This window comes from Helobdella robusta, assembly GCF_000326865.2.
Source record: "Helobdella robusta unplaced genomic scaffold HELROscaffold_1, whole genome shotgun sequence".
NCBI classification, from domain to species: Eukaryota; Metazoa; Annelida; class Clitellata; order Rhynchobdellida; family Glossiphoniidae; genus Helobdella; species Helobdella robusta.
Window position 1 is genome coordinate 2554728 of NW_008703570.1, and position 26570 is coordinate 2581297.

At 35.0% G+C, this 26570-nt stretch overlaps 1 protein-coding gene across 1 annotated transcript in view; it reads right to left on the reverse strand.

Annotated features, from left to right (window-relative positions):
• HELRODRAFT_62288 (hypothetical protein) overlaps positions 1-21502 on the reverse strand; it is a gene marked incomplete at both ends in the record, with an annotated part of 28655 nt that extends 7153 nt beyond the window's left edge. Inside the window, 5 exons of the mRNA XM_009010612.1 lie at positions 1233-1362; positions 6070-6200; positions 15795-15913; positions 19719-19922; positions 21373-21502. Of these exons, the coding sequence (XP_009008860.1) occupies positions 1233-1362; positions 6070-6200; positions 15795-15913; positions 19719-19922; positions 21373-21502 (714 nt within the window). The remainder of the gene's footprint in view (positions 1-1232; positions 1363-6069; positions 6201-15794; positions 15914-19718; positions 19923-21372) is intronic.
• Positions 21503-26570: the final 5068 nt, after the last annotated feature.

Here is a 26570-nt window from a genome sequence, read left to right on the forward strand (position 1 = left end):
TTAGGCGACTGGATCGGGTTCATAATCAAGGATCGTTGTGTTGGGATCCAATATGTTCCTCGTAAGCGGTTGATGATGTACCCGTTCCATATGGTCCTTAATGGCACCATTCTGTGTATGCATGGTGAGTCTTCTAGAGAGAGTAGTTTTCGTATGGCCGATATAACTCTCCACAACACAGTGTGGCACGGGACAAGAAAATCGGTATACGAGATTGGTTCTCTCTAGTTTGTTGGGGGGACGTGTGTTGTTATTTTTAACGATAAAGCTGGATGTTCGGTTGGTGTTGTAATAAATTATGAACTTCAGTCGGTAGCTTTCTTTGGGAACGGAGACATTGGATTTGATGATACGTTTGAGCATTGATATGAATATCATCCTACGTTGAATACATTTCAACCCATCAACACGCAGTTTGTGACCCAGCGTCATCCGACAACCGTCATCGCGTCGTTGGATGCAGCGCGGCCACTACGATCAAGACTTTAAAAATCTGTGATACGTCCGGTGTTATTATATGGTGCAGAAACATGGCCAATGACAACCAAACTGGAACAGCAATTTCACCGAACCAATATGAAAATGCTCTGATAGATGCAACGAATTAGTCTGAAGGACCACATCAAATCTACCGAAATCCTGCGTCGTGCTGGTTTAGATGATATAAAGGACGAATGCCGGCAACACCGTCTGCGGTGGTTTGGGCATGTCAAACGAAGTGGAAACAGTGCCATAACTTTTCTTGCAGATGGTGAAGTTCCTGGCACACGTCCCAAAGGCCGTCCAAGAAGTCTTGGTCGCAAACAATCGAACAAGACATGAAAGCTCTAAATTTAAATGAAATGGATACTGATCGTCTAATTTGGCGCAAAAAGTTGATGGCAAAGAAAACAACGTCCTTCCTCGGAGGAACTGGGTCTCTGGACGCTAAACGAAGATTGATTGATTGGTTATTGTAATTGTAACAATATTTATTTTTAGTCAATTACGAAGCCTAATTTGTAACTATGGTTCGATTGAGCAATGTAACCGTAATTAAGTAATTAATAATGCAACCGTAATTAAGTTTGAAAAATTATCCTTAAGATAAAAATTAAAAATCTCAACACTTTGCGGAGCCAGACTTAGTTGAAACTTATCTGACATTAACTCCTGAAAATTCCGACTCTGACTTCGACACTTGAGTTTACCGGCATTATAATGCAGGCATGTAAACTTATAATGTAACAAACCTTCATAAGGTCTTCATGCAGGTGATTCAGTAGTGATTCCTGCTTCTTCAGTTCTTCTTCGATTGCCGATGAACATTCAGGTAGTTCTAGAGTCCATCTTGAAGTGGCAGGTTTCAGAGGAGGAACGTATCTGCAGTCATGTTCAATGCAAATTATGCAAAAAAGTCATCAGTTTACCTGTCAATATCGCCTGTCACCATCTCAGGAAATACATGATAAATATGCCTCAAAATTTATTTAAAAAAGTTTTTAACGCATCTATTTAATGAATTGAAATTCATTCTACTTCACTTAGTATATCGAGACTTCCATGCCTGTTGCATGTTGCAATATTAGGTTCACGAGTCTTATAAAACAATTAGCTGTCCCATGCGGGTTACGCTCCTTAACGACTTGAGATATTAAACAATATCTGAACACTTAGGTTTGACCGTCTCAGTATACTACATTTACTCAAATAAACTTTAAAAAAGAGCATGGGTATTGATTGAAATTCGCCCAATGGAATAGTTAAGGCAGTTTGTAAATATTTATGAGAAGCTGAGTGGGAAAAACTATTTAAAACAAAAAATGGTTTTATTTCAGTTGAATATTCAGAATCAATGATAATTTTTATTTAGCAATTTTTGAATTTTCACATTTAAACAGACATGTGACATCAACATTTAAATTATTTTCCAAGTTATTAAAATTAATAAGAAAATCGTTACTCTTTGCTTGTTAAGCCTTTCATTAAGAGAATGAACAAAACAAAGAGAATGAACAGAACAAAGGTATAATAAAAGGACAGGACCAAAATATAATAAACGAACAGGACAAAGCGGAATACAAACACTTTACACACACAGAAAATTGTAAAACCTTGAAATATCCCTATATAAGCGCTGATGATGAATAACATCGAAATATGGCCTATACGCTTCACCATGAACACCAACAGGAGCGGTAAAGCTCAGAGGATACTATATAAGCGCCAATAAAGAGTACAATCGAAATATGGCCCATACGCTTCACCATGAACACCAACGATTTTCTTAATTTTAATAAATTGGAAAATAATTATAAAACTACTGTTAGAAATATTGAAAAGCCCAACGTAAACTTTCAAAAGCTAAAAATTCGATAGATTTTATCAAATATTGCATGTGTGTGTGTGTATATATATATATATATATATATATATATATATATATATATATGTGTGTGTGTGTGTGTGTGTGTGTGTGTTGTGTGTGTGTGAACTTTTGCCGCTGGCCAAATTTTTCCTTCGCTCGAATATCAACAACAGCCGCCGCCAGTCTAGGCAGTCTCGCTTCTGACCGGGACTCGCCTCTTCTTCACAACTTTTTATTTCCGGGTCGAAAAATACGGGCCGGGCGGAAGAATTATCGCGCCCTGCTTGCTGGTCGGTTAATCCGGCCCTATTAACCGCTAGCAAGTCTCCTTCAAACATGTATTAGTTTTTAAAAGTGACAAACAAAACCTAACTGAAATAATTCTATTAATAAACAAAAATAAAACAAACAAAACAATATTGACTTATAATATTCTTTAAATCAAATATTTTTAAAGTCAACGACAGAACTAAATTAAATATTCTTAATAAACGAAAAATATTTTTACTAGCCGTAATAATGAATGAAATTCCAAAACAAGAAACGCCAGAGCAACCAAACATGCAGGTACCGACCGACCAATTACCAACCTCAATAAACCCAAAAACTAATTCAAAATACTAATCCAAAACACTAACTTAAAACACTAACTTTCCTTTTTCTTTTTAACAATTGTCCAGAACGCTTATATACTAAAATTCTAAAAAAACTGAGAAAACATTCATTCTCAAACATACTCACTATTTAAATACCATATTCTACCAACCTGCACACAAAACCAATTCATACAACATTCGACCAACCTGCCCACCTGACCATTTCATACAACATGCGCGCTAACATATACACACTTGCGCCATTCATTCCACATGCGCGCCAAAAAACTTCACACACAAACACACACACACACACACACACACACACACACACACACATATATATATATATATATATATATATATATATATATGCCGGTAGAAGACCGAATTTTTGAAATATGTAACAAATTCTACCGATTTATTAATGTTTAGAGAATAAAAGGCAGAATAAAAGCACTTGGCACAGGACAAAAAAGAATAAAAAAATTTTGTACACATAAAAAATTGTGAAATCTTGAAATATTCATATTTAAGCGCTAAAGATGAGTAAAATCAAAATATGGCCCATATACGCTTCACTATGAACACCAACGATTTTCTAATTAATTTTAGTAAATTGGATAATAATTAAAAAATTAATGTTAGCCAGGCTTGTCCAACCAGCGGCCCGCGGGCCAGAATCCGGCCCTCCAAAGGTTTTCATCCGGCCCGCCGGCCTTCTTAGAAAAATATTCAAAATATAAAATTTAAAGTATTTTTATTGAGTTGGTTAGATGAAAATTTTAAACTTTTTAAAAATAATTTAAACTCTTGTATTAATAAAAACATTAATTAATAATAATGCGCTACGACCGCGATCCATTTAAAATAGTTTCCTTGACGACGCAAAGGACAACGTAAATAAAACGTAACAAGCAGACGATATTATGACGTCCGTCGATAAAAAACGTAAAATTGATTCTGAAAATCGTATTTTTAAAAGTTCGTGGACAGAAAGTTATTTTGTTGTGCAGCAAGCCGATGTTATTTTGTGCCTCATTTGTCAAGAAACAATTGCCGTTCACAAGGAATATAACATCAAGCGACATTACTGCTCTAAACATAGCAGTAAATTTGATAGTGTGGTGGGCCAAACACGAACTGATCGCATCAACTCAATGAAACAGGAAATTGTTGCTCAACAGTCATTGTTTAAAATTGGCAACCAGAGTGCCGATGCAGCAACAAAAGTTAGCTATTTAATTGCAGAAGCTATAGCCAAGAGAGGAAAACCATTTTCTGATGGAGAACTGGTGAAAAACTGCTTTGAGATATTTACAGATGTTGTTTGCCCAACAAAAGTCTTTGGTGGAAAACGTGAGTCTTTCCCATCAAACTATTGGTAGAAGAGTTGACGATATGGCGAAAAATATTGAAGATACCTTGGTCAGGCGACTTAACGATTGTGAATATTATAGTTTGGCAGTTGATGAGAGCACAGATATCAGTGACACTGCTCAATTAGCAATATTTGTTAGAGGAATTAGGAAAACGTTTGATATAGTTGAGGAACTGTTGGACATGTGCCCAATGAAGAGCACAACAACTGGAAAGGATATTTTTGAACAAGTTATTCTGGCAATGGAAAAATTCCAGCTTTTCAAAAACAAACTTGCTGGTGTAACAACAGATGGAGCGCCAAGTATGATAGGAAAGAAGAGTGGATTTGTAACCTTGTTAGCACAATCAGTGCCTCAGGATATCATTACATACCACTGTATTATTCACCAAGAAAACTTGTGTGCCAGACCCTTGACATGAAGGATGTAATGGAAAAGATTGTGTCAGCTGTTAACTTTATCAGATCTAGAGGTCTTAACCACAGGGAATTCAAATCATTTCTTGAAGAAGTGGGCTCAGATTATGATGATATTGTATACTTTTGCCAAGTTCGGTGGCTAAGCAAGTCAACCACGCTATCCAGATTCTGGAGGTTACGTCATGAAATAAAGACATTCATAGTTAACAAAGAAAAGGAGATAGCGTTTTTGGATGACAACTTCTGGTTGAATGATTTGGCATTTTTGATTTAAAGGACAAAATGTATGGCTGAATTGAATGTTAGACTTCAAGGAAAGTACCAGCTTGTGCACAGATTGTATGAACACATTGTTACTTTTATTGAAAAGTTAAAGTTAGTTCAGAAACAGATGGTTCAGAAAAAAGTAATACATTGTGCAATTCTTTCCACAAGACCTCTATGGACACAGTGCAGCATGAAAAGTACAATGAACTACTTTTCAAACTGATCGATGATTTCCAGCAAAGGTTTCAGGATTTTAAAAAGCACAATGACTTTATGAAATTTCTAAGTAACCCATTTAATGTTGACCCCACTGATGCTGCTGACAAATACCAAATGGAGCTAATTGATCTTCAGAATAACAGTGATTTGAAGAGATCTCTTGTGGAACATGATTTGCTAACTTTCTACAAGTGTTACATATTGTCAGAAAGTTATCCTAATTTGACAGAAGATGTCAAGAAGTTTATCGCTTTGTTTGGTAGTACTTATTGCTGTGAACAACTGTTTTCAAGAATGAAAAAAACAAAGACGAAGTCAAGATCTTTACTTAAAGATGGGCGTTTTACAGCCTCATTGCGTATAGCGACTTCAAATGTTGGAGCAGATATAGAGTACTTATATAAACGCAAACAATGTCAAATTTCTCACTAAAATTAGACATTAATGTATTTACATATATACTTTTATTTTGTAATAAAAAAATATATATCCATTATTATGTGTTACACTTTTATTTATTGTTAATAATGCAAAATTGGCTATCAAATTTTTAATCCGGCCCGCGACTTCTAGCTAAATTGTCAATCTGGCCCTCTGAACAAAAAGGTTGGACAACACTGTGTTAGACATATTGAAAAGCTAAAAATTCGGTAGATTTTATCACATATATATATATATATATATATATATATACATATACATATGAAATGTTAAAATTACTTTTTGATGACAGTGTCATATATATAATCATATATATAATCATATATATATATATATATATATATATAATCACATATATATATATATATATACATATACATATGAAATGTTAAAATTACTTTTTGATGACAGTGTCCTTGAAGAGAACAGATGAATAAGTAAAAAGAACATTGAGAACTCTGTGACTGATTTTCATTGTGGGACTTAGGACTATTGAAATGTTTTGCAAACTCATCTTATTAAACTTTTCCTGAAAACATTACAAAATGCTCATCATGCAAGTGCCTCATTCACAAACAAAAATTTTAAAAAAATTTATTATCATCTGTGATTTAAAAATAACGAGATATTTTGAATAAGGAATGCTCCTTCAAGAAATAAATATTTCACTTAACATATCATAAAATTTTCCCTAACAAGCCAAAATTATCAATCATTTTATGATTTAATTTTTGTTAGTTAACCAATACAAAAAATAAATCATTCCGAATTAATTAAAAAATTTAATACAAATAATTAGTATATTAGTATTAGAGTTATTATTATTATATTATTATATAATTTTTTTTACTTTTCAACTTTTTTTAATTTATTGTTTTTATTAAATTTATTTTTATTATTTGCACTGTTATTAATATTTTTTAACAAATTTTTACAGATGCAGTTGAAAAATCGTTCACAGATCATTTCTTTGACCATTAGTCACCGGGTGGTATGGGGCACCTGTAAGGTGCTGAATCTCCCTCTCTTTCAAAAAGAGTTGAAATTCCAAACAAGTGAAAGTTGTAGCATTATCAGTTACCATTGTGAGCGGGTATCCAAAATGTGTAAACTCCTGTTCTAGTAAGTCAATAGTTGACGATGCCGTAATTTTTTTTGTTGGATGGATACTAGATATTTAGAAAAAGGAATCCACGATCACGAGCCAATTTGTTCCCATAAAGGTTATGGCATGGTCGATGTGTAATCTACCCCAAGGTCTATCCGGAACAGGCCAAGGCTCGTTGGGCGCTTTAGGAGTATTGTTCTGATGTTCTTGACATGATGAACATTCTCTGCACAATCTTTCGATGTCTCTGTCCATGTTTGGCCAATAAATCGCTGATCGTGCCTGTTGCTTCATTCTTTGCATGCCAAAGTGTCCCAGATGTAAAAGTTCGAGGGCTTTTATTGAAAGATTCTGGGATTACCACTCTGTTTCCCATCAGTAAACAGCCTCCTGCCTGACTCAAGGAATTTTTTAATTTCATAAAATGTAGAATTTCCTTGCTTGAAATTTCTCTTGGCCAGCCCTTCTGAAGGAATTTACCGACATTAAAAATAACCAGATCTTTTTGCGATTCATTCTCAAACAACTTTAGATCTAAATGCAACATTTTCTGGCTGACTGAGCTAATTGTACACACCTTTGAAAAATCCAGTTGCTCCTCTGCAGCATCAAATTTTGGATTTTCAACCGATGGTAAGCGACTCAACACATCTGCATTTCCGTGTTCTAAAGTCTTCCTGTATTTAACCATGTAGTCGTATTGTTGTAAAATTAGAGCCTATCTTGTCAGTCGGTTTAATGCCAGTTTAGGAGTAGCTTTCGTCGGGTCGAATAAAGCTAGAAGTGGTCTGTGATCCGTCACAATTGTGAACTTTCTTCCAAACAGGTATGAATGGAATTTTTTAAGGCAAAAATAATTGCAAGTGCTTCCTTATGAATCTGGCTGTAATTTTTCTGAGCACTTGAAAGTGTCTTTGAAACATTGAAAACAGGACGTTCTGATCCATCTGGGAATCTATGGAATAGAACGGCACTAATACCCACTTCTCAAGCATCACATGCTATTTCCACTGGTAATGATTTGTCGAAATGCGATAACATCACACTTGAAAATATCATCCTCTTTAAACCTTGAAATGAATTTTCTTGATCCGATGTCCATTTCCACAATTCATTCTTTCTTGTCAGACGATTTAATGGTTCCACAACGCTAGACAAACCTGGAAGGAACTTTTTGTAAAATTGAACCGATCCAAGAAATGATTTTAATGTTGAAACATTTTCTGGTCGGGGCATTGAAACTACGGCATCAATTTTTTTACCTGGGCCTATCCCCCTATGAGAAATGGTATGACCCAAGTACTCAACAGATTGTCTAGCAAATGAACATTTATGGCAATTGCATTTAAGACTCTTTTCTTGGAGACGCTGAAATAGTTTTCTCAAACTTTGGATGTGTTCCTCTGCTGATTTTCCACGAATCAAAATGTCATCCTAGTAAACCACCACATTTGGAAGATCATTAGTGAGTCCATTCATGATTTCCTGGAAATATGCTGGAGCCGATAGTATACCAAAAGGTAAAAGTTTTTGAAGAAACACACCTCGATGTGTGCTTAAAGCAAGGCGTTTCTGGCTCTCTTTTGAAAGTTGAATCTGATTGTATGCATCGGCCAGATCGATATTGGCGTAATACAAACTCCCGGCTAATTTTCTCATGAGGTCCTCAGGCAAAGGCATTGGGTATCTGTGAAACTCGAGTTGAGGATTAACTGTTACTGAGTAATCACCACATATTCGTAGATTGGTTTTGGAGTTTGTACCTTTTTTAATTATTGGGACTACAGGAGTTCCCCAGTCATTGATATCAGTGGAGCTCCAAATTCCTCGCCTCACCCCATCTTCCAGAGCTTCATCTACTTTGTCTTGTATTGAAAAAGAACAGTTCGTGGTATTCTGAAAACCGATGTTGTATTTTCTCGGAATTCGATGTCCAATTCAAAATTCTACATAGACAACCGAGCTGTTCTCTCAACATCTTGTTGATATCTATTTCGAAATCTTTAATTGATCTTCGACCGATTAAATTTAAACCCGGAATGTCTGTTACGTTAATTTTTATAGGTTTCTAGTCTAAACTATTTGAAATCGTGGCAACTACTGAGCAAGCACCTCTGACTGGGATATTATTGCCGGTTGGTGAACGATACTGAGAACTCACCGAAACCAAAGGAGGGGAACCTAAATCTTCCCAGACGCTGACATCGCAAAAATTTTCTCTGGCACCACTGTCCATTTCAAAAGTTTTGTCGAAGTTCTTAAAATGTAGCTCTTGCTGCAGTTGATCATCCTCTTTAAAAGTTTTTATGGTTAAGACGTTTCTTTTGAATTTGGCAGCAAAACACACTTGTTTAGAGACCCATTTTATTGCATTGTGAGCATTTCATCCCTTTGGAGGAACAATTTGAAGCCCAGTGGCCATGTTTTCAACATCTTTGGCATGACGAATTGAAATTTGGATGGAACTTTCCAAAATTTCTACTTGGTTTGAAAGCCCCTTTTGGATCTTTCTTCATCTATTTTACATAAACCCCCGTGTTACCTCTGGAATGTACCAGCAGAACCGGATCACTGTGAGACGTACCCCCATAGACCGTATCTTTAGCTACTATTGCTGCACTTTCAATTTCATCTGCAATCTTGATAGCTTTGGAAAAGAAAAGCTGAGCTTCTGGAATCCTGAAAAGAGCTTTCAAAATTGCTTCATTTTGAATGTTGCAAATAAAATTTGTCCTCAACGCTTCATCTAATGGGTTTTCAATATTGAGAAAATCACATGTAGCTGCAGACTGTCGAATTCGGTTTGCTAATTCTTGAACTGATTCGCCCGGTTTTCTTTTGCAGTTTGTCCAGAATTTGTAGCGTTCCCTAATCAGAAAAGTTGTAGGGTTGAAAGCTGAATTCATATATTCGACCATCTCCTTGAAATCCAATGAGTTTACATCACGAGGTGGAAACATTTGTTTTGAAACCGTCTCCAGGGTTTTATATATATCCGAACTCTGATTTGTAAGAAATACCTGAGCTGCATTTTGCTTCGAGACTGAATTGGCCAGCAAGAAAGTTTCAAACCTTTTGATGTAGTCTTTAAACAACTCCTTTTCGGGATGGAATGATTCGAATTTCGGTACTGGCGTGGCTTTAAAAGATTGCAATATCTTTGCCATTTCTAACCGTTGCTTCGACATCATTTCAGTAAACATCTTCATCATCTCCTTCATTTCCGCCATTCTTGAATTTGTATCCACCGTAAATCGGGGATCCTGTCGACTGCGTCACTGTCGTGTTTTGTGATTTGAAGAGTTGAAACTAAACTAATTAGACAACAATAAGCGTAATGCACGTATACTATCTTATTACGGCTAAATAAATATAACGAGTAACAAGTTCTATAATCAACGAATTGAACGAATACAATAAAGCATGTTCACAATTAGAGTCACCTTAACAATAAATTATCGTCCATAAACAATAGGACAATAATTAGCGATGTGTCCTGCACATAACAGCTGCCTTCGCAGCATTCCTGAAATAAGATGGTGGCACAAAATCTATTTCCTAGTTTAAGGCTGTATGTACTACACCGGCCGAATATCTATTGTTACAATAACAGCTGTGCTTGATAGGTCATGATATTCTTATGGCGAAGTCTCGTTTATCTCGTAGTTTGTTATACAGCGAACTATCAAATGGCTGTCGTTCAGTCGGTCGGCTAAAGAAGCAATTCGTAGACAAAGTGAAAAGCGTATTTCAGAAATGTAACATCAACTCGGCTGGACTTGAAAAAATAGCGAAAGATCGGTCTACATGGAAAAAGATTTGTAAAGCTGGTCTGACAAGTTTTATGTTGGAATGGACAAATGCCTCTTACAGGCGTCGACTTATACGTCATGCAGCAACATCAAGAGAATTGAAACCAACTGGTCCTCGATGCCCCCATTGTGGTAAACTATGCACATCAGATTTTGGTTTAAGAAGTTATCTACTATCTCACAGAAAGTCGAATATCACTTTATAGCGATACAATGTCCTCGCCGTTTTTGTAGACAACACAACAACAACATGTTGTAAAACTCACCACCTCTGAGAAACATTGAACACGGTCATCATATATTGAAATTTAGATATAGCTATAGTGATTCAAACTCAAAGAACAAAAAACATGTGATGGCATGGAATAAATTTTGGGGAAACTTTTTACATCCGAACACCCATCCTGACGACAACCACCAATTATAAACGGTTGGCCTAACCTTTTGCTCAAAAGCACGCAAGGCAGCGTAGATGCAGTTTTATGTCATGCCCAGAACTACATGGCATATAATAATTAAATTATGATAAAAAAAATGCTTAAATGTTATTATGAATAGTTATAACACTTACAAACACACAAACAAACACACACACACATACTTTTCCTTTATTCCGAAGAAAATGATTCGGAAGAAAATAAAGAAAATGTGAAAGAAAAATTTTTATATGAAAAAAACAATTATGTAGTTTAAATAAATTTTTTATTAATATGGATTGGGAATTATTATTCAAAGATCAAGCGGCGCGATGGTGTAAAGGCTAAGGTGTCTGGCATTGTTGATGCAGTGTCCGGGTTCGAATGCAAAAAGATCCCCGCCTATCACATGCAAAAAAGTGTAATGCGTTGATTCACGTGTATTTATGCACCGTGTGTTTGTTGTAATGATGATAATGCGCCTCAAACGCTTGCCATGGCGCTATTTAAAATGACATTATTATTATTATTATTTTATTATTTCCGGATGTGACCAACTAGAGGTGATCCCGTCTCTCCACTGCTCTTCAACCTCTGCTTCAACCCCCTGATGAAAGTCATAGAACAAACAGAGTACCAACAATGCGGGTACATATGGGGTCCGCCAGCTAGCTTAAAGACAAAAGCGTGGCTTCAGTTCGCAGACGACACGGCCATTATCGCCAACAGCACCGAAAGTGCTCAAAAACTCATAGATGTAAATCACACTTGGTGCAAAGCAACTGGAATGAGTTTGAAAATTGACAAATGTTTCTCGATCGGTATGCGAAAACGCAGCGGAGTTTACGAACAATTCCTTCCGGCGCTATCGATCGACATCAAACAAATCCCCCATGTTGACATCGGAGGTTATTTCGAATATCTGGAGAAAAAATATGATTTCGAAGGCAACTACACGAACATCAAAAACCAGATGATTATCAAACTCAAAACATTACTATTAACCGTCAATGAACTAGATACAACAGTTCAGTGGAAGCTTGAAATCCTTAGAAAATATCTTCAATCCCAATTTGCATTTGAATTTTGCATGTACAGCATTTCACTGACTTGGATTAGTATGCATCTGGACACCCTAATCACCAAAACAGTAAGATCATGGTGTCATGGCTGTCATTGCCCATTAGTAGCTGTCTGTCGGAGACATTGTCGCTCCCATATAAATTAGGCGGCCTAAACGTTAGATCTCTCAAAAATTGTGCCGAATCTTTGAGATTAAAACTCCGTAGCTACCTGAAATCAAACGGCACCAAAGAACTCAAGAACTATAGCAACTATATAAAAATCGACAATTGACTCAAAGGACATAAAACCGGCACTCAGCATGCTAACGATCCAACAACAAAATGCAGAACTCGAACATCTATCGCTACTCTGTTGCCAAGAGACAATTTTAAAAGTGATCAAAGACCGGATTCCCGCAGCTAGAATTGCTCACTGGTCGAAATTCACTGCAAACCTCTCAGAAGTACTGTTCAAATTTGTTAGGAGAAGTCTCATCCAACAACTCCCCACAAATGCAAATTTGTTTAGATGGGGCAAATCATCAACGGCTGACTGTCCATTGTGTAAAGCGTGGCAAACAAACAAACATGTTCTGTCTAACAGCAGCACTGAAAAGATTCACAACGCGTCACAACATAATTTTAAACATAATTATAGAAAGGTTGAAAACATGCGCAGGTCTAGAGGTTTCGATATATGCCGATGTGGATTATGATGGGATCCCTCCAGTGTCTTGTCTCTTCAAATCCCTACGTCCTGACATCGCAATACTTCGTGACGACATAATAGAAATATTGGAGCTGACAGTCTGCCATGAATCCAACCTACTCAACTCAAAAGAATATAAAGCCACCAAATACTCAGAAAATCTCAAAAATAATTTGCATGACAATTCAATACACCTGAAAATAATAGTTAATACTTTTGAGATTTCAACATTGGGTTTTTGCAATTTTTTAAATTTATCATTAATCAATAACATTTGGTCAGATCAATTTTATAATAACCTTATTAACTCTCTAATACCGTCATCTTATGCCACCTACTGTGAACGTAATAACATTTGAACTGCTCGTTTAAAACTAACTATATCTCGTTGTACTCATTTATTTCAAATGATGAGCATCGTAGAATACTATTGTACTTAATTTCATTTAATCAACTTTATTTATTTTATTTTATTTTGTTAGATTTTAATTAGACTTTTATCTCATTTTACTATATTTCATGTTTTTCTGGAAATAAAAGAGAGTTCACATTATAAAGATGTAAAAGAATGTTACTATAAATGATTAAAATTATATAATGAAAGCTGCCATAAATATGTTCCAAAAATGAAAACAGACAATCATTGTAATAAAAATAGTAAACATTCATGGGTAACAAGAGAATTGAAAAATATGAGCACTAATATTAATATTTGATAAATCTTATCAAAGCGGTAAATTGCCAGAATTGTGGCTATGTGCTAACGTTAATTAAAAAAAAACAAATTAGACCCTTCAAACTACAGACCAGTCTCTCTAACATCTGTAGTTTGTAATATAATATAAGTATTAAACGAGAGAAGTTTAGCAAAATAACAGTATTCCCTTATCGACCAAAATGTGTTTTTGTGAATTACCTAAAAAACACCTTAGTTTGCAAAATTTTTTGAGAATAATTGCACAAAGTTAGTGTTCTAACTCGGGCTACAGATGAGTCTCATAAAGGACAATATGCGTCTAGCCTAGATCGAGTTAGGTGATCACAATAATGCACCTTTGGTCGTGGTGAGAGAGGGCGTATTTTACGTACTCGTAACTGACTAACCTACCTGCGGGAGCAGGTCGGAAATTCTCATGCCCGTATAAGATAAAAATATAACATAAAAATGAATAAAAAAGTAGTTTAAAAACATTGTTCTCTATATAAATAAGTTAACAAACAATGATAAAAATACCATGCTATTAAAAGAAGAAGAGATATACAATAGGACAACAAATCAACAGACCTTACAAGCAGATTTTAAATAGCCTGGACAAAGACAGTAATACATTTAAAAGATAACACTGCAATTTTAAGGATTGTCTAACTGGCAACAAATGAAGAGACTTTAAGCTTTCGGAGATATCATCAAATTTTTAAATCCAAATAAACATTCGGTCAGGATAAGGACTGCAGTATTTTGAACTATTGAATAGATTTAAGCAAATCAATATAAACCGGAAAAACTAAACAATTGCAATAATCTAAACGAGTCAAGATAAAAGCTACATGTTGCTGAAATACATCATAAGACACATATCTCTTAATTAATTTTAGATTTTTAAAATAAAAAAGATTTAAAATTTAAAGATTTAACTAACATAACACTTAAATACACATAATTCTTAATTCTTTTTTCTTAATTTTCAATTCTTAATTCTTTCTTAATTCTTAATTCTCACAACATCATAAACAAGCAGCATCGAAGGCCTCTAAAAGAACCAATATTTTAAAGGCACTCAGTGGTAAAACCTTCGGTCAGGATAAGGAAACTTTTCTACAGACCTACAAAACCATCGGTCGTTCAACAATCGAGTATGCCTGTCTAATCAGGGCATCGCTGACGTCAGATTCAAGTTTTTCAACGCTCTCAGAATGCTGCACTACGTCTGGTTACAGGTTGCCATGCCGTCGCATCAGAACGACACCTATACTCAGAATGCCAGATGTTAACAATAAGACAGCATTCAGAGCTAATAGCCTCACAATTCCTCCTCCTATGCCATAACCCAAGCCGCCCGTGCCGTAATATCATCATACAACCTCGTCCTCATCGTGACATAAAGACCACCCTCTTCTCAAAATGGTCATCAACAATAAATGCGGTTCTACCAACAATAACTGACGATAACACTCTGAAGACGGCTTTAATGAGCCTACATACAAACACTGCTAAAGCCGCCGCTGAGTCGTACCAGTCACTACTATTGCTCGATGGATGGCCTCCTCCAGCACCAAAAATAGATCCTTCGGAAGAATCACTCCCAAGGGCTATCAGATGGACCCTCGCCAAACTCCGATCTGGCCATAGTATTCTTCTAAACAGCTACAAAAACAGAATCGACAGTGGGCACATCAAAACCTGTCCTTTCTGCAACAATCATACAGATGATGTTCAACATTTGTTTAGCTGTCCTCAAAACTCCACGAATCTTCAACCAATAGACCTCTGGAGCAACCCTGTTGCAGTGGCGGATTGGCTCCAACCTCGATTGAAATCCTGAGGGCCCCCCGGAAAAGGCAACAACAACAACAATACACATAACTACATAACTAATATGTATAACTACAGATGACAGTTTAATGAAAGAACCTAACACATTTATTTCATTCGAACTAATTTTAGAAAATTAAACTCTAGAACAAACCAACATCATTTCAGTTTTATTCTTATTAAAAACAAGACAATTACATTTCAACCAAGAATTTATGCAATCAATACCTCTGATAATCTTAGAAGACACAGTATCAACTTTAGACAAAATAGTTACTTAACGTAACTAATATTTTTTATAATCGTAATTTTTATTTTACACGCTCTGCGTTTGACAGAGTGTGATTTACAAAATAAATAAATTTATCCTGCATATACATTGCATGTTGTTACACGCTCTGCGTTTGACAGAGTGTGATTTACAAAATAAATAAATTTATCCTGCATTTTTTATAATATGAAAATAAGGAGAGAAAACAACCTTTTCAATAACTTGGGACATATGGACGATGACCCATGATAACAAGGTCCTGTTTGCTACTGGAAGTTCTCTAATCAGATTCTGCATCAGTTCAAGTTGCTGATTTGCATTCTTCGTAACTGAGTGAATTGTAAACATGTTCAAAATATTTACAAAAATTTAGTTTAAAAATAAATTAGAAAAATGAATAAAACAATTGTCCAAAACCATGAAGATGGATGTACTGTTAATAGAATCAACCTGATAAATCTTGTTAAAATTTCTAAAGAGTTTAAATTGTGTGAGAAACCTATTTATTTCAAATGATAACTACGGCTACTCGGTATCGATCTTGTCAGAAATTTAACATATTAGATTAGTTGTTAGTTCATGATAAGGATTTAGTGTATAAGATTGGTAACCTCACAGCTCCCTATATGAAATGGTGAAGTGAACACATCTCCCTTGCTATTGTTGTTAAATATGATTGGAACTTTATTAATGAACGTTATTTTCCTAAATTCGATTTACCAGGGGTAGGTATGAATATATGAAAGAATATGTTAACACTGAATTAAACACGGTATCAGCTGAGTGTTGTGACTGTCAAACTCAATAAATTATGAAAATATTTTACCGTTGTAATGTTAGAAGCTTAAAATAAGCTTTTGCCATTGATTGTTGATGAATCACATAATAAGATTGGAAAAGAAAGTAGAGGCAATAATAATAAATCTAATGCAACTATCCCCTAGTGTTTAAAAAATTTGATAAGATATAAAAATACGACATGGAAAAAATATTTGATCCTTAAAAGCTGTTTTCCATTTAATAAATTTAAAAAATCAAAAAAGATATTAAGAAGTTAATTCAATTTATTAATAATTATACGATAAAAATTTTTAGAAAAATGAAAGACAGCACTAAAGCTTTTTGGCAGTATTAAATAAATTTAGAACTATCTCTCGTAATTATATCTGAGTATTTAGCATCAATACATTGTCAAAAAGGTGTGAATAATTGAAATTCATCAGGTTTGACATCACCTTCCTTCTTTTTAAAAGCAGGGTAGCATGTCGACATTAATTGTTTTAAGATACTCAATTATATCAGCCGCCACACCTCTAACAACATTGTCAACATGAAAAATCCTCTTTCACAAAAAAATTTTACTTGCGGTTATTTTAGAACCATTAGATGACAACGGACCAATGATAACCTTAGAACTGTATTTTACTGTCGATGAAATACGCTTCAAACGTTTTTTATTAATAATCATATCAAAATTATCATTGTTATTAGAATTATCAACCAAATCATTTTTAGTAACAAATATTATTTTCTTCGGTGCATCACTATCAAAACTTTCAACTCTCAAAACTCTCAAAACTTATCACAGGTAAGTTTTTACGGCCATTAATATTAATGCCGGCAGCAATCTTGTCAACCAGTTGTTGCACACTTTTTTTTATATCACACAATAAGTTGGTTTCAGCCAGTTTGTTCACGAGTTGTTGTACGTTTGATTGTATATCATTCAGCATGTCGCCATGTTTGTTTATTGACTTTAACATGGGCTTCAATTTATTCTGAATCGAACTATTTTTAAGATTTTTGTTGAAGTTTGTAGCAACAAATGTAGGTAACTTACAATCAATAAGGCCTTCGAAATAAGTTTGCATAGCACAAAATACACATCAAAACCTTGTTTTTTTTCCTGATTCTTTTTTTAGTCTTTATTATTGCAGCACTGACATACACAGAACTACTTACAGTGTAACATATGTATCATCTATAAACTTTTATTATGTTCCTCATATCTTCATTCATTGATTTGAAGCAGCCATCTTCGCCACAAAAGCTGTTTTTCTTTTTCACACGACGTACACACGGATTCTGAACAAATCTTGACAATTCAAAAATTTTTTTTTACCTTTTTCAATCAAAATTTTTCTGCTTAACATCAAATCCTGAAGTTGAAATGATAAGCATACAAGCATTTTGTAACTTAACATTATTTAATTTATATGGACATGTAATGGAAATTGTTCACGTGGGCTAGTTACTAGCACAAAGCACGTGTGCTTACCTAGGGGAGAGCGCCGTATGGTCACGTGGGATGGCTACTAGACCACAAAGTACAAGCGTTTACCTAGGAGAGAGCACCGTGCAAGTCTATAAATAGCCTGCGCAAATAAGTTAAGTTTCAATCAAAATTTTCTGCTTAACATCAAATCCTGAAGTTGAAATAATAAGCATACAAGCATTTTGTAACTTAACATTATTTAATTTATATGGACATGTAATGGAAATTGTTCCATTACATGGTCACGTGGGCTAGTTACTAGCACAAAGCACGTGTACTTACCTAGGGGAGAGCGCCGTATGGTCACGTGGGTTGGCTACTAGACCACAAAGTACAAGCACTTACCTAGGAGAGAGCACCGTGCAAGTCTATAAATAGCCTGCACAAATAAGTTAAGTCTTTTTCTTTTCTGTGGCTCTTGTGCCGGATTCGACATTAGTAAAGTTGGTTATTATATCGTTGCATTTTCGTTAATTTGATTTACTCGGTTATTTAATTAGTTAGATTTTAATAAAGAGGAATTAAGAATATATCTGTCGTTGCGTTTAGTTAATATCGAACCCGTTACATGGACAGTTCCATAAATTAATTCAGTGACAATAAATTTATCGGCCATCTTTGAAAATTCAAGAACAACAATCATATGGATATTTACACAATCGTATCCGTCGAAGCTAAAGTCTCTATAGCATTTCTAACGTTGCCCTGTTTTATTTTAGATTTGACTAAAACACTTAGCTTTGGTTTACAAACCATTTCACCTTGCTCTTTTACAACTGGTTTAACAGATTTTACCAATTCTTCAATTGAGTCCTTGACAAAAGTGTCCACTCTGCTATTAATTTTAGCGCTAATATTGTGTCGTCCACTTCCAAAAAGCTCCTTGTGTAGAACCAAGTGAGGAATAAATAGCAACCTGAACCACAGGAAAGATTCTGATGGATTATCGCAAATGTTTTCAAAATGTCATTCAGCATCCGGCCAAACTTATCACGCGATTGCTTGGGAACATGGTCAATTAACCGACAATCCAATGATTTTTCAAAAAAATTCCTGCCAATAACGATTTACTTCCCAAATCGACAGCAGTATTAAAGACCTTTGCGTCGACACTCGTCGTTGACATGTTTGCATTGCCGACAATGAATGACCTTCGCCTCCTGATCAAAGGTGGGTGTTTCATAAATCCCGAGCATTCTAAACTTTTCATTTTTCAACCATGTCTAACGAAGGTACCATCCTACCTCAAATTAGAATGTTTTACGTGGGTCTATATATATATATGTGTTTCAATAATTACAAACGACATTCTGATAAAAATGTAGAAGAGTTGATTACTTAATAATTATGATTCCATTTTTAGTTTTTTAGGATTTGTAATATGAATGTGAGTTTACATGCACTAAAATATTTAAAATAGGCTCTCATTTTTACAATTGTCACTGGTAATCATTACAAGAAAACCATATTTTCTTTTCGATTTCCAGATCATTTCTTTTCATTGATATCATTTCTTTGATTTCTTTCTTTTGATTTGATGAAATAAAAAATGTCAAATGTCAAATATAATTTTATTTATTTAGTATTATTTTATTGAATTTATTATTTTATAATTGTTAATTATTACATTATGTATTCTTTTAACTCGAGAGATAGAATTTGTTGAAAGTATAGGAACAACTGTTCGTGTATCATTATTTTCTTTTTACTTTATATTACGTATACACAGTTATAAAAATATTATAATTTCATCAGATCATTGTAAAAATAAGATCGTTTAACTACAAACGAGTCACAAAAAAATTAAAATATGTTAGTTTTACAATAAAATCAAATTAGAAAAATAATGTAGAACCTACCTGAAGCCTGTTCAAATTTTGGCATCAATTTTGAGGTCAAAATAGGCTCTGGAATTTCACGGAGAAATAGTTTTAAGAGGCTAGCAACAACATTCGGTTCATGATCAACGAGGTACACAGTTGATCCGATGTTGTAAAGATCTCTCAAATGGTTCACCTTTGACTTCACACCTGAGACTCGATATATGCCTTCACACGCCAATCCTTTAAAATAAAGTTTATGTTTGGACAAGGTTACATATGTTCGAGTACAGTTACATATGTTTGAGTAACTACTTGTGTCTGAGTACATTTTATTGAAAAACCTCCATGGCAATTTTTTTAAATTATATCATCAAAAACAACAAAAAACATGAGTTCAAAACAAAAACATAAGTTCTGTTACTGTCAATCAATCAATCATTCTTCGTTTTGCGTCCAGAGACCCGGTTTCCCGAGGTAGGACGTTGTTTTCTTTGCCATCAACTTTTTGCGCCAAATTAGACGATCAGTTGTATCCATTTCATTTAAATTTAGAGCTTTCATGTCTTGCTCGATTGTTTGAGACCAGGACTTCTTTGGACGGCCTTTGGGACGTGTGCCAGGTACTTCAACATCTGCAAGAGAAGTTATGGCACTGTTTCCACTTCGATTGACATGACCAAACCACCGCAGACGGTGTTGCCGGCATTCGTCCTTTATATCATCTAAACCGGCACGACGCAGGATTTCGGTAGATTTGATGTGGTCCTACAGACTAATTCGTTGCATCCATCGGAGCATTTTCATGTCGGTTCGTTGAAGTTGTTGTTCCAATTTGATTGTCATTGGCCATGTTTCTGCACCATATAACAACACCGGACGTATCACAGATTTATAAAGATTGAATTGTTACCTACACCAGCTTCACAAACTGAACAGAGCCATCGTCCAGTAGCTGTGGATTGGATGGGTTCACCAGTGTTCATTGCTTTGGTTTTGCTGATGTTGACTTTGAATCCATGATCGGCGAGTCTGGTGTTCCAATCTTCAAACATCTGAGCTGCATTCTGCTCAGACGTGGCTGTTAAAACGATATCATCAGCATATATTAGATTCCAAATGTCACCAGTGCGTATCGGTTTTGTGATTTCTTCCATCACAGTTATAAATAACAGTGGACTGAGAATCGAGCCTTGTTGAACTCCAACGCCGATGTCAAATGCATCTGTGTTTCCAACCGTTGTGCTGACAAAAGTCTTAGTATTCGTATACATTTCCATCACAAGTCGAACAAGATATTCTGGAATGAGTTGTCGACGTAGACTCCACCTGATTGCTTCACGGGGAACTCGATCAAATGATTTTTCAAGGTCTACAAAAATGTGTGATAGTTGTTAATGCTTTGCGAGGTACTTCTCTTGTAGTTGCCGAAGGATGTGAATTGCATCAATTGTTGATTTCCCCGCTTGGAAACCAAATTGATAATTTCCGATTGTGATGCACGACGTTAATCTTCTCAATGATTTTCTCGACAATTTTCAGGGAGTGTTCTAACAGATGATACTGTTACTGTGAGCATATTAAAATTATATTTACATAAAAAAATTGCTTTTTCACAAAATAAATATACAAAACATTCAACATGATAAAAACATAAGAAAATATTTAAAAGAGGAAACAATTTTATGAAAACCATATTCCGAGATATAATCAATGCATTCCCTGACAACAGCAGGCAGCTGTACACCATCATGACTTGGATTTCTTTCAACAGCAATTTGTAGAGGCACTCCAAACACTGCCTTTTGTTCTTCTGCATTCATAATGATCACTATGGGGCATTTATTTTTTTCACTGTTTAATAACTAACAAAAAAATTTTAATGAAAATATGATGTTCAATAACGAATTGGAAAAGCTGACCCATTTCATCTTGTTTTTGCAAAAGTTTCTGTTTCCATTTAGCTTTGTCCTTTTCGTTTTTTTTGCTTGATTCCTTTGTGCTCGTGTTATCTTTCTTTTTTTTTCTATCAACTTTATCAGTTTGCTCTTCTTTATCTTTCTTTTTATCAACTTTGTCTTTCTTTTCTTTTTTATCATCTTTCTCCTTTAAAAAAAATTTGTTGTAAAAAAACATAAATTGATGCTTAATAAAACAAAAAGTTTATTGAAAATGACAGTTTAGTGGAGTGAACACATTTTTTGACAAAGATGAGAAGAAACGAATTTTGAAATTATTAAAATTTGCTGAGTGCTTTTTTGTGACTTGCTGTCAGTGACGTACCAAGGGAAGAGCGGGAGTGAGTCGGAGCACAAAAACGTCAAAATGGGTATGAAACTATTTTAACTTTAAAAAATTTTTTATTACTTTGTTTTAAGGTTTTTCATACTAAATCGCAATATGATAAAAACTGACGACTATGACTATTGTTCGTTAAATTGAGTTAAGTTGATTTATATTCACTTTAAACAAACAAGGAATCAACAAAGTAGAGTAGAGGTGCACACACACACACACACGCACGCACACACACATATATGTGTATATATATATATATTCCAATATTCAATAAATTCTACCGAATGTTTGGCGTTAATATGTTTGTAGTTCGTTTTTTCGATTTTTCAATATATATATATACCACAACAAAGTGGATGAATCACAGCTTAAACGAATTATAAAAGCTAACATTTCTGTCTGCAATAAAAACAATTATTTAAAATTCATTATATCTTACAACACTAATCGTACTTCGAACCCCGTCATAAAAACAGCAATAATTCACCAACACCTACGTTAGAAAGGACAAGCATTGTGTATCTTTTTACCTGTCCTATGCCACACAAAATTGTAGAAAGTTATATCGGTCACACACGCACTACTCTCTCCCGAAGGCTCACCATGCATGTACAAGATGGTGCGATAAAGAACATATGGGTACCGTACACAAGATGCCTCTCACAAGAACCATCTTGGATGCCAATACAACAATACTTGATTCAGAACTGCATCCTGGTCATTGTTTTATTGAAAATTTTTACAATTCACTAATTTTAGGCTCTGATGATGGCTACCTAGCCGAAACAACGTTGTTAGCCACGACATGGCACAAGTTTTTAATAAATATTAATTGCAACAATTACATCGTGTTGATTCAATTTCAAAGAAATTAATAAATGCAAAATGGGCAAACATATTCAAAGAAATTTGTGTATATATATGTGAGCATTTGGGCACAAACACAACATATCAATATTTGAACACCGAAGATGGTATAGGAATACCGAAAAAAGCTTTTTTGTTTTATCATGCATAAAATAAACAAAAATTTTGGTTTTGAACTAAAGAAACTTGAAAATGATTTACGATCAACCGTTAGAAAAATCGAAAAGTTAAATTGGAAGTTAACTAACGCCGAACATGCTGTGATTTTTATTTATATATATATATATCTATACTAGACTTTTCTGGAAAATGTTCAATTTGTTGAAAATATAATTATCCAAGTTCATCATGAATATTTAATGAAACTGTTGTTATCCGAATTCATCATGCAGATAAGGCCATATTTCAATTTTTTATAAATCATCTTCAGTGTAGGTTTGGTTTATAAAGTTTCTTTAAACAAAGTAAAGTTCTTTAGCAAAGTTTATTAGGTGGTATCGTATTCTTCATTTATGTTGTCATTCTTCTGTTAATGGCGATGATTGAATCTAAGAATCTAAGTTTTTATTTTGGTTTACGGTGGTGCGTGCATGCGCGTGTTTATCTATCGGCAAACATTCTAATTTAATTTAATTTAAATAACGATTTCACTTTATTTTTAGTTAATTTCAATTTTTTCAATTAAACTTCTAGTTTTCTGTTCTATTAATTTTACTTTTTTTCGCCCGTTTTTACTTTTAACCGCTCGTAACTAATTATCGCTCACATCATCAAGCGGATGGTCCAATACACACGCCAACAACTGCTTGATCTTCAACCCGACAAATTCGCCATCAAAAGACCGCTTAGAAAAACTCTTTTCCTCAACAAAATTTGGAACCCAGATCATCACCAACATCAGCACCTCTCCTCTTTTCCCAATCGCTACAGCACTCTACAACTCCAACATCAACACCCCCGGCTCACCTACTTCAATCGCTACAGCACTCTACAACAACTTCAACATCAACAACCCCCCCCGGCTCATCTATCGAACACTAATTCATCGTCAGCAATACCAGTAGTAGTTTCATCAACCCGTAAAAAAAAGCAGACCCCAGTCGACGCTCCTCACCTAATCATCCCAATCTCATCAACATCAAACTTATCCCGACTTACAACCCATCCAAAATCGCCCCATGTCATCATCCACCCACCATCTACATTTTGAATGTCACTAGCATTGTCAAGCCACATGCTATTGAGCATTTGAGATGTGATGTGTGTGTGTTTCAAGTGCATTATTGACCGTAAACCACACTTCATCTGCGCCATCTATCATCTATCATCCAGCAAATCATCCATCATACGAAGTCTCTTCCTTGATGGGTTACATCGATGAACTTCCTAAATTGGGGAGCAACTCAAAACTCATCATTGGGGGCGACTTCAATCAACTCGACCATCATTCCATCCTTCAAAAAGGTCTACACCCTATATTCTGGGGTCCCACCCACCAAGGTCACAACCTTGACAGAATATATAGGATTAATGTAAACCTGGACCTCACTCACACTTATAGGTCACACGTTTCAACACATCCTCTTGGGGTGGTTGCTGCTTCTCCACCTCCACCAACTAACTCAACATCGACAAGCAACATCACGAAAAAAGTCATCTCATATCGCCGTCGTCATCCTTACCAGAGTAGTGCTTGCCTTCAACATCTCAACAACATCGATTTCAACAATATCTTCGACTTCAGCATTATCACCACCAACAATAATCTACCAACAATTTTTAATAATAATACTATTAATTTTGATAATGTTAAAAATAACAATTAAAACTTTTTATAACAGGAAATCAGTGACACTATTTATAAAATGGAATAAAATATGGTCATTGTCAAATAATTAAATGCACAATAAAACCCTGTTACTCATTATCTATGACAAGCGTACTTTATGGTGCATCAAACGCCCTCATGGAAATAATTTGTCACGGCTGGTAACTTAGCATATGCCTTTTGTAGAAAAGAGTTACTGTGTGAAATATTTTCTAAATAATTTTATTCTTAATGGGTCCACAAGGATCTCAAAGTTATGAAAAAATTACACAAAAATATCATGCACAATGCCGCATATGAGTCAGCTAAAAATACTGCTTTTATTCATATAATATATTTGAAATATACAGTTTTTAATTCTTATATAGTTCTTAATTTTATATTTACTTGTAAAAAATAATACGTATATCTTGTCTATGCATGTCTTGTTTTGGGTTCCACCAAGATATGCTTCCTCACACTGGAATTCAAAGCTAATTGTGAACCGGACAACATATGATTTAGCTGAACGACTTGTTGCATGTCGGGAATAATACCAGCAACGAACTACTTGGAGTTCCAGCATATCAGCCCGGAACAGACAAGCGGTGTGGCACCATGATTGCTAGTGCCACTGTGGAATTACTGCATTCATGGGAATGTGTTGACACAGTAGTAAACATGATATTTGATACTACTGCCAGCAACACTGAACACGTGAGTGCAGCTTATGTTTCCCTGCTTATGTTATCCTTACACAAGTTTCTGACGATTTGCACATAGAACATCCAGGTCACCAAAAAATACTGTCTTCAGTAAATTCAAAAAACAATTTAACAAAATTTCTCATTGAAGTGATAAAATCCTCAGTCTATTTGACTCAACCCCCTCTTAATTCAGTGTCGCTGAAACTTTTTCTAACATTACGCAATGGAAAGACAGTGCAATTGAATTTGCTATGACTACAGCAGAACATCAACGTGAGGACTAAAAGGAATTCAGTGAATTATGTTTGTTGTACCTCAGTAGAAGTGAGAGAAACTTTCAATTTCGTCGATCTGGAGCAGTGCACAATGCCCGATGGATGTCCAAAATTCTGTACTCCATCAAAATGGTCCTCTTTGAAAAGCAGATCTATTTGATGCATCCGGGACCAATCATTACTGTTTCTCAGCAGTTAAAATTGCGCAGTTTCACTAATTTTGTGTGCTTAATATATGCAACTAGTGGATGACTTGTGGATCTGCTGTAGATGATTTGGAAATGTACAATGATTTGAGTTTATATCAAAATCTTCTCAAGTACACAGCTATCAGTTCTGATATAGCTGGCAGTGTTGTAAAAGCTCTGAAACGTCACTTGTGGTATTTGTGTCCAGAAATTGTTACACTAGCTATTTTCAGTAATGGTACTTCTAAACCTAAAATGCAGTTCTTAGTAGAGAAGTTGCTAGCAGTAAAACCACCTGATGATTTGAAGCTTCTCCAAGATCGTTTCGGGACAGGATTTGGTAAACCAAAGTTTCCTGATGCTATAACTGAAAGAACAAGACTTGGCGATTTGGTTACTGGTGATTCATGGTTTATTGTCCAGCTTTTGGAAATGGACATAGATTTTCTAAACGATGACATAGAAAATTGGCCAGGCCACCCAGCGTTCCTGATATCAAAAAAGATAACAACCTGTTTAAATGTTGTCAATGACAGTGCCAAGTACAGTATAAAGTTAAGTGCTGATTTCATAGAAGCAGCCAAGTCAGAGAAGCATTACCAGAACATCCTACAAGATGTTGAGAGCCATAGGAAATAAACTCCTTATCTAACCAGAAATTCTAATTTTTTAACCTAAGCCTTATTTCATTAAATGGAACATGAAAATCATATAGCCGAATCATAAATAAAAAGTTAAAAATAATTAGG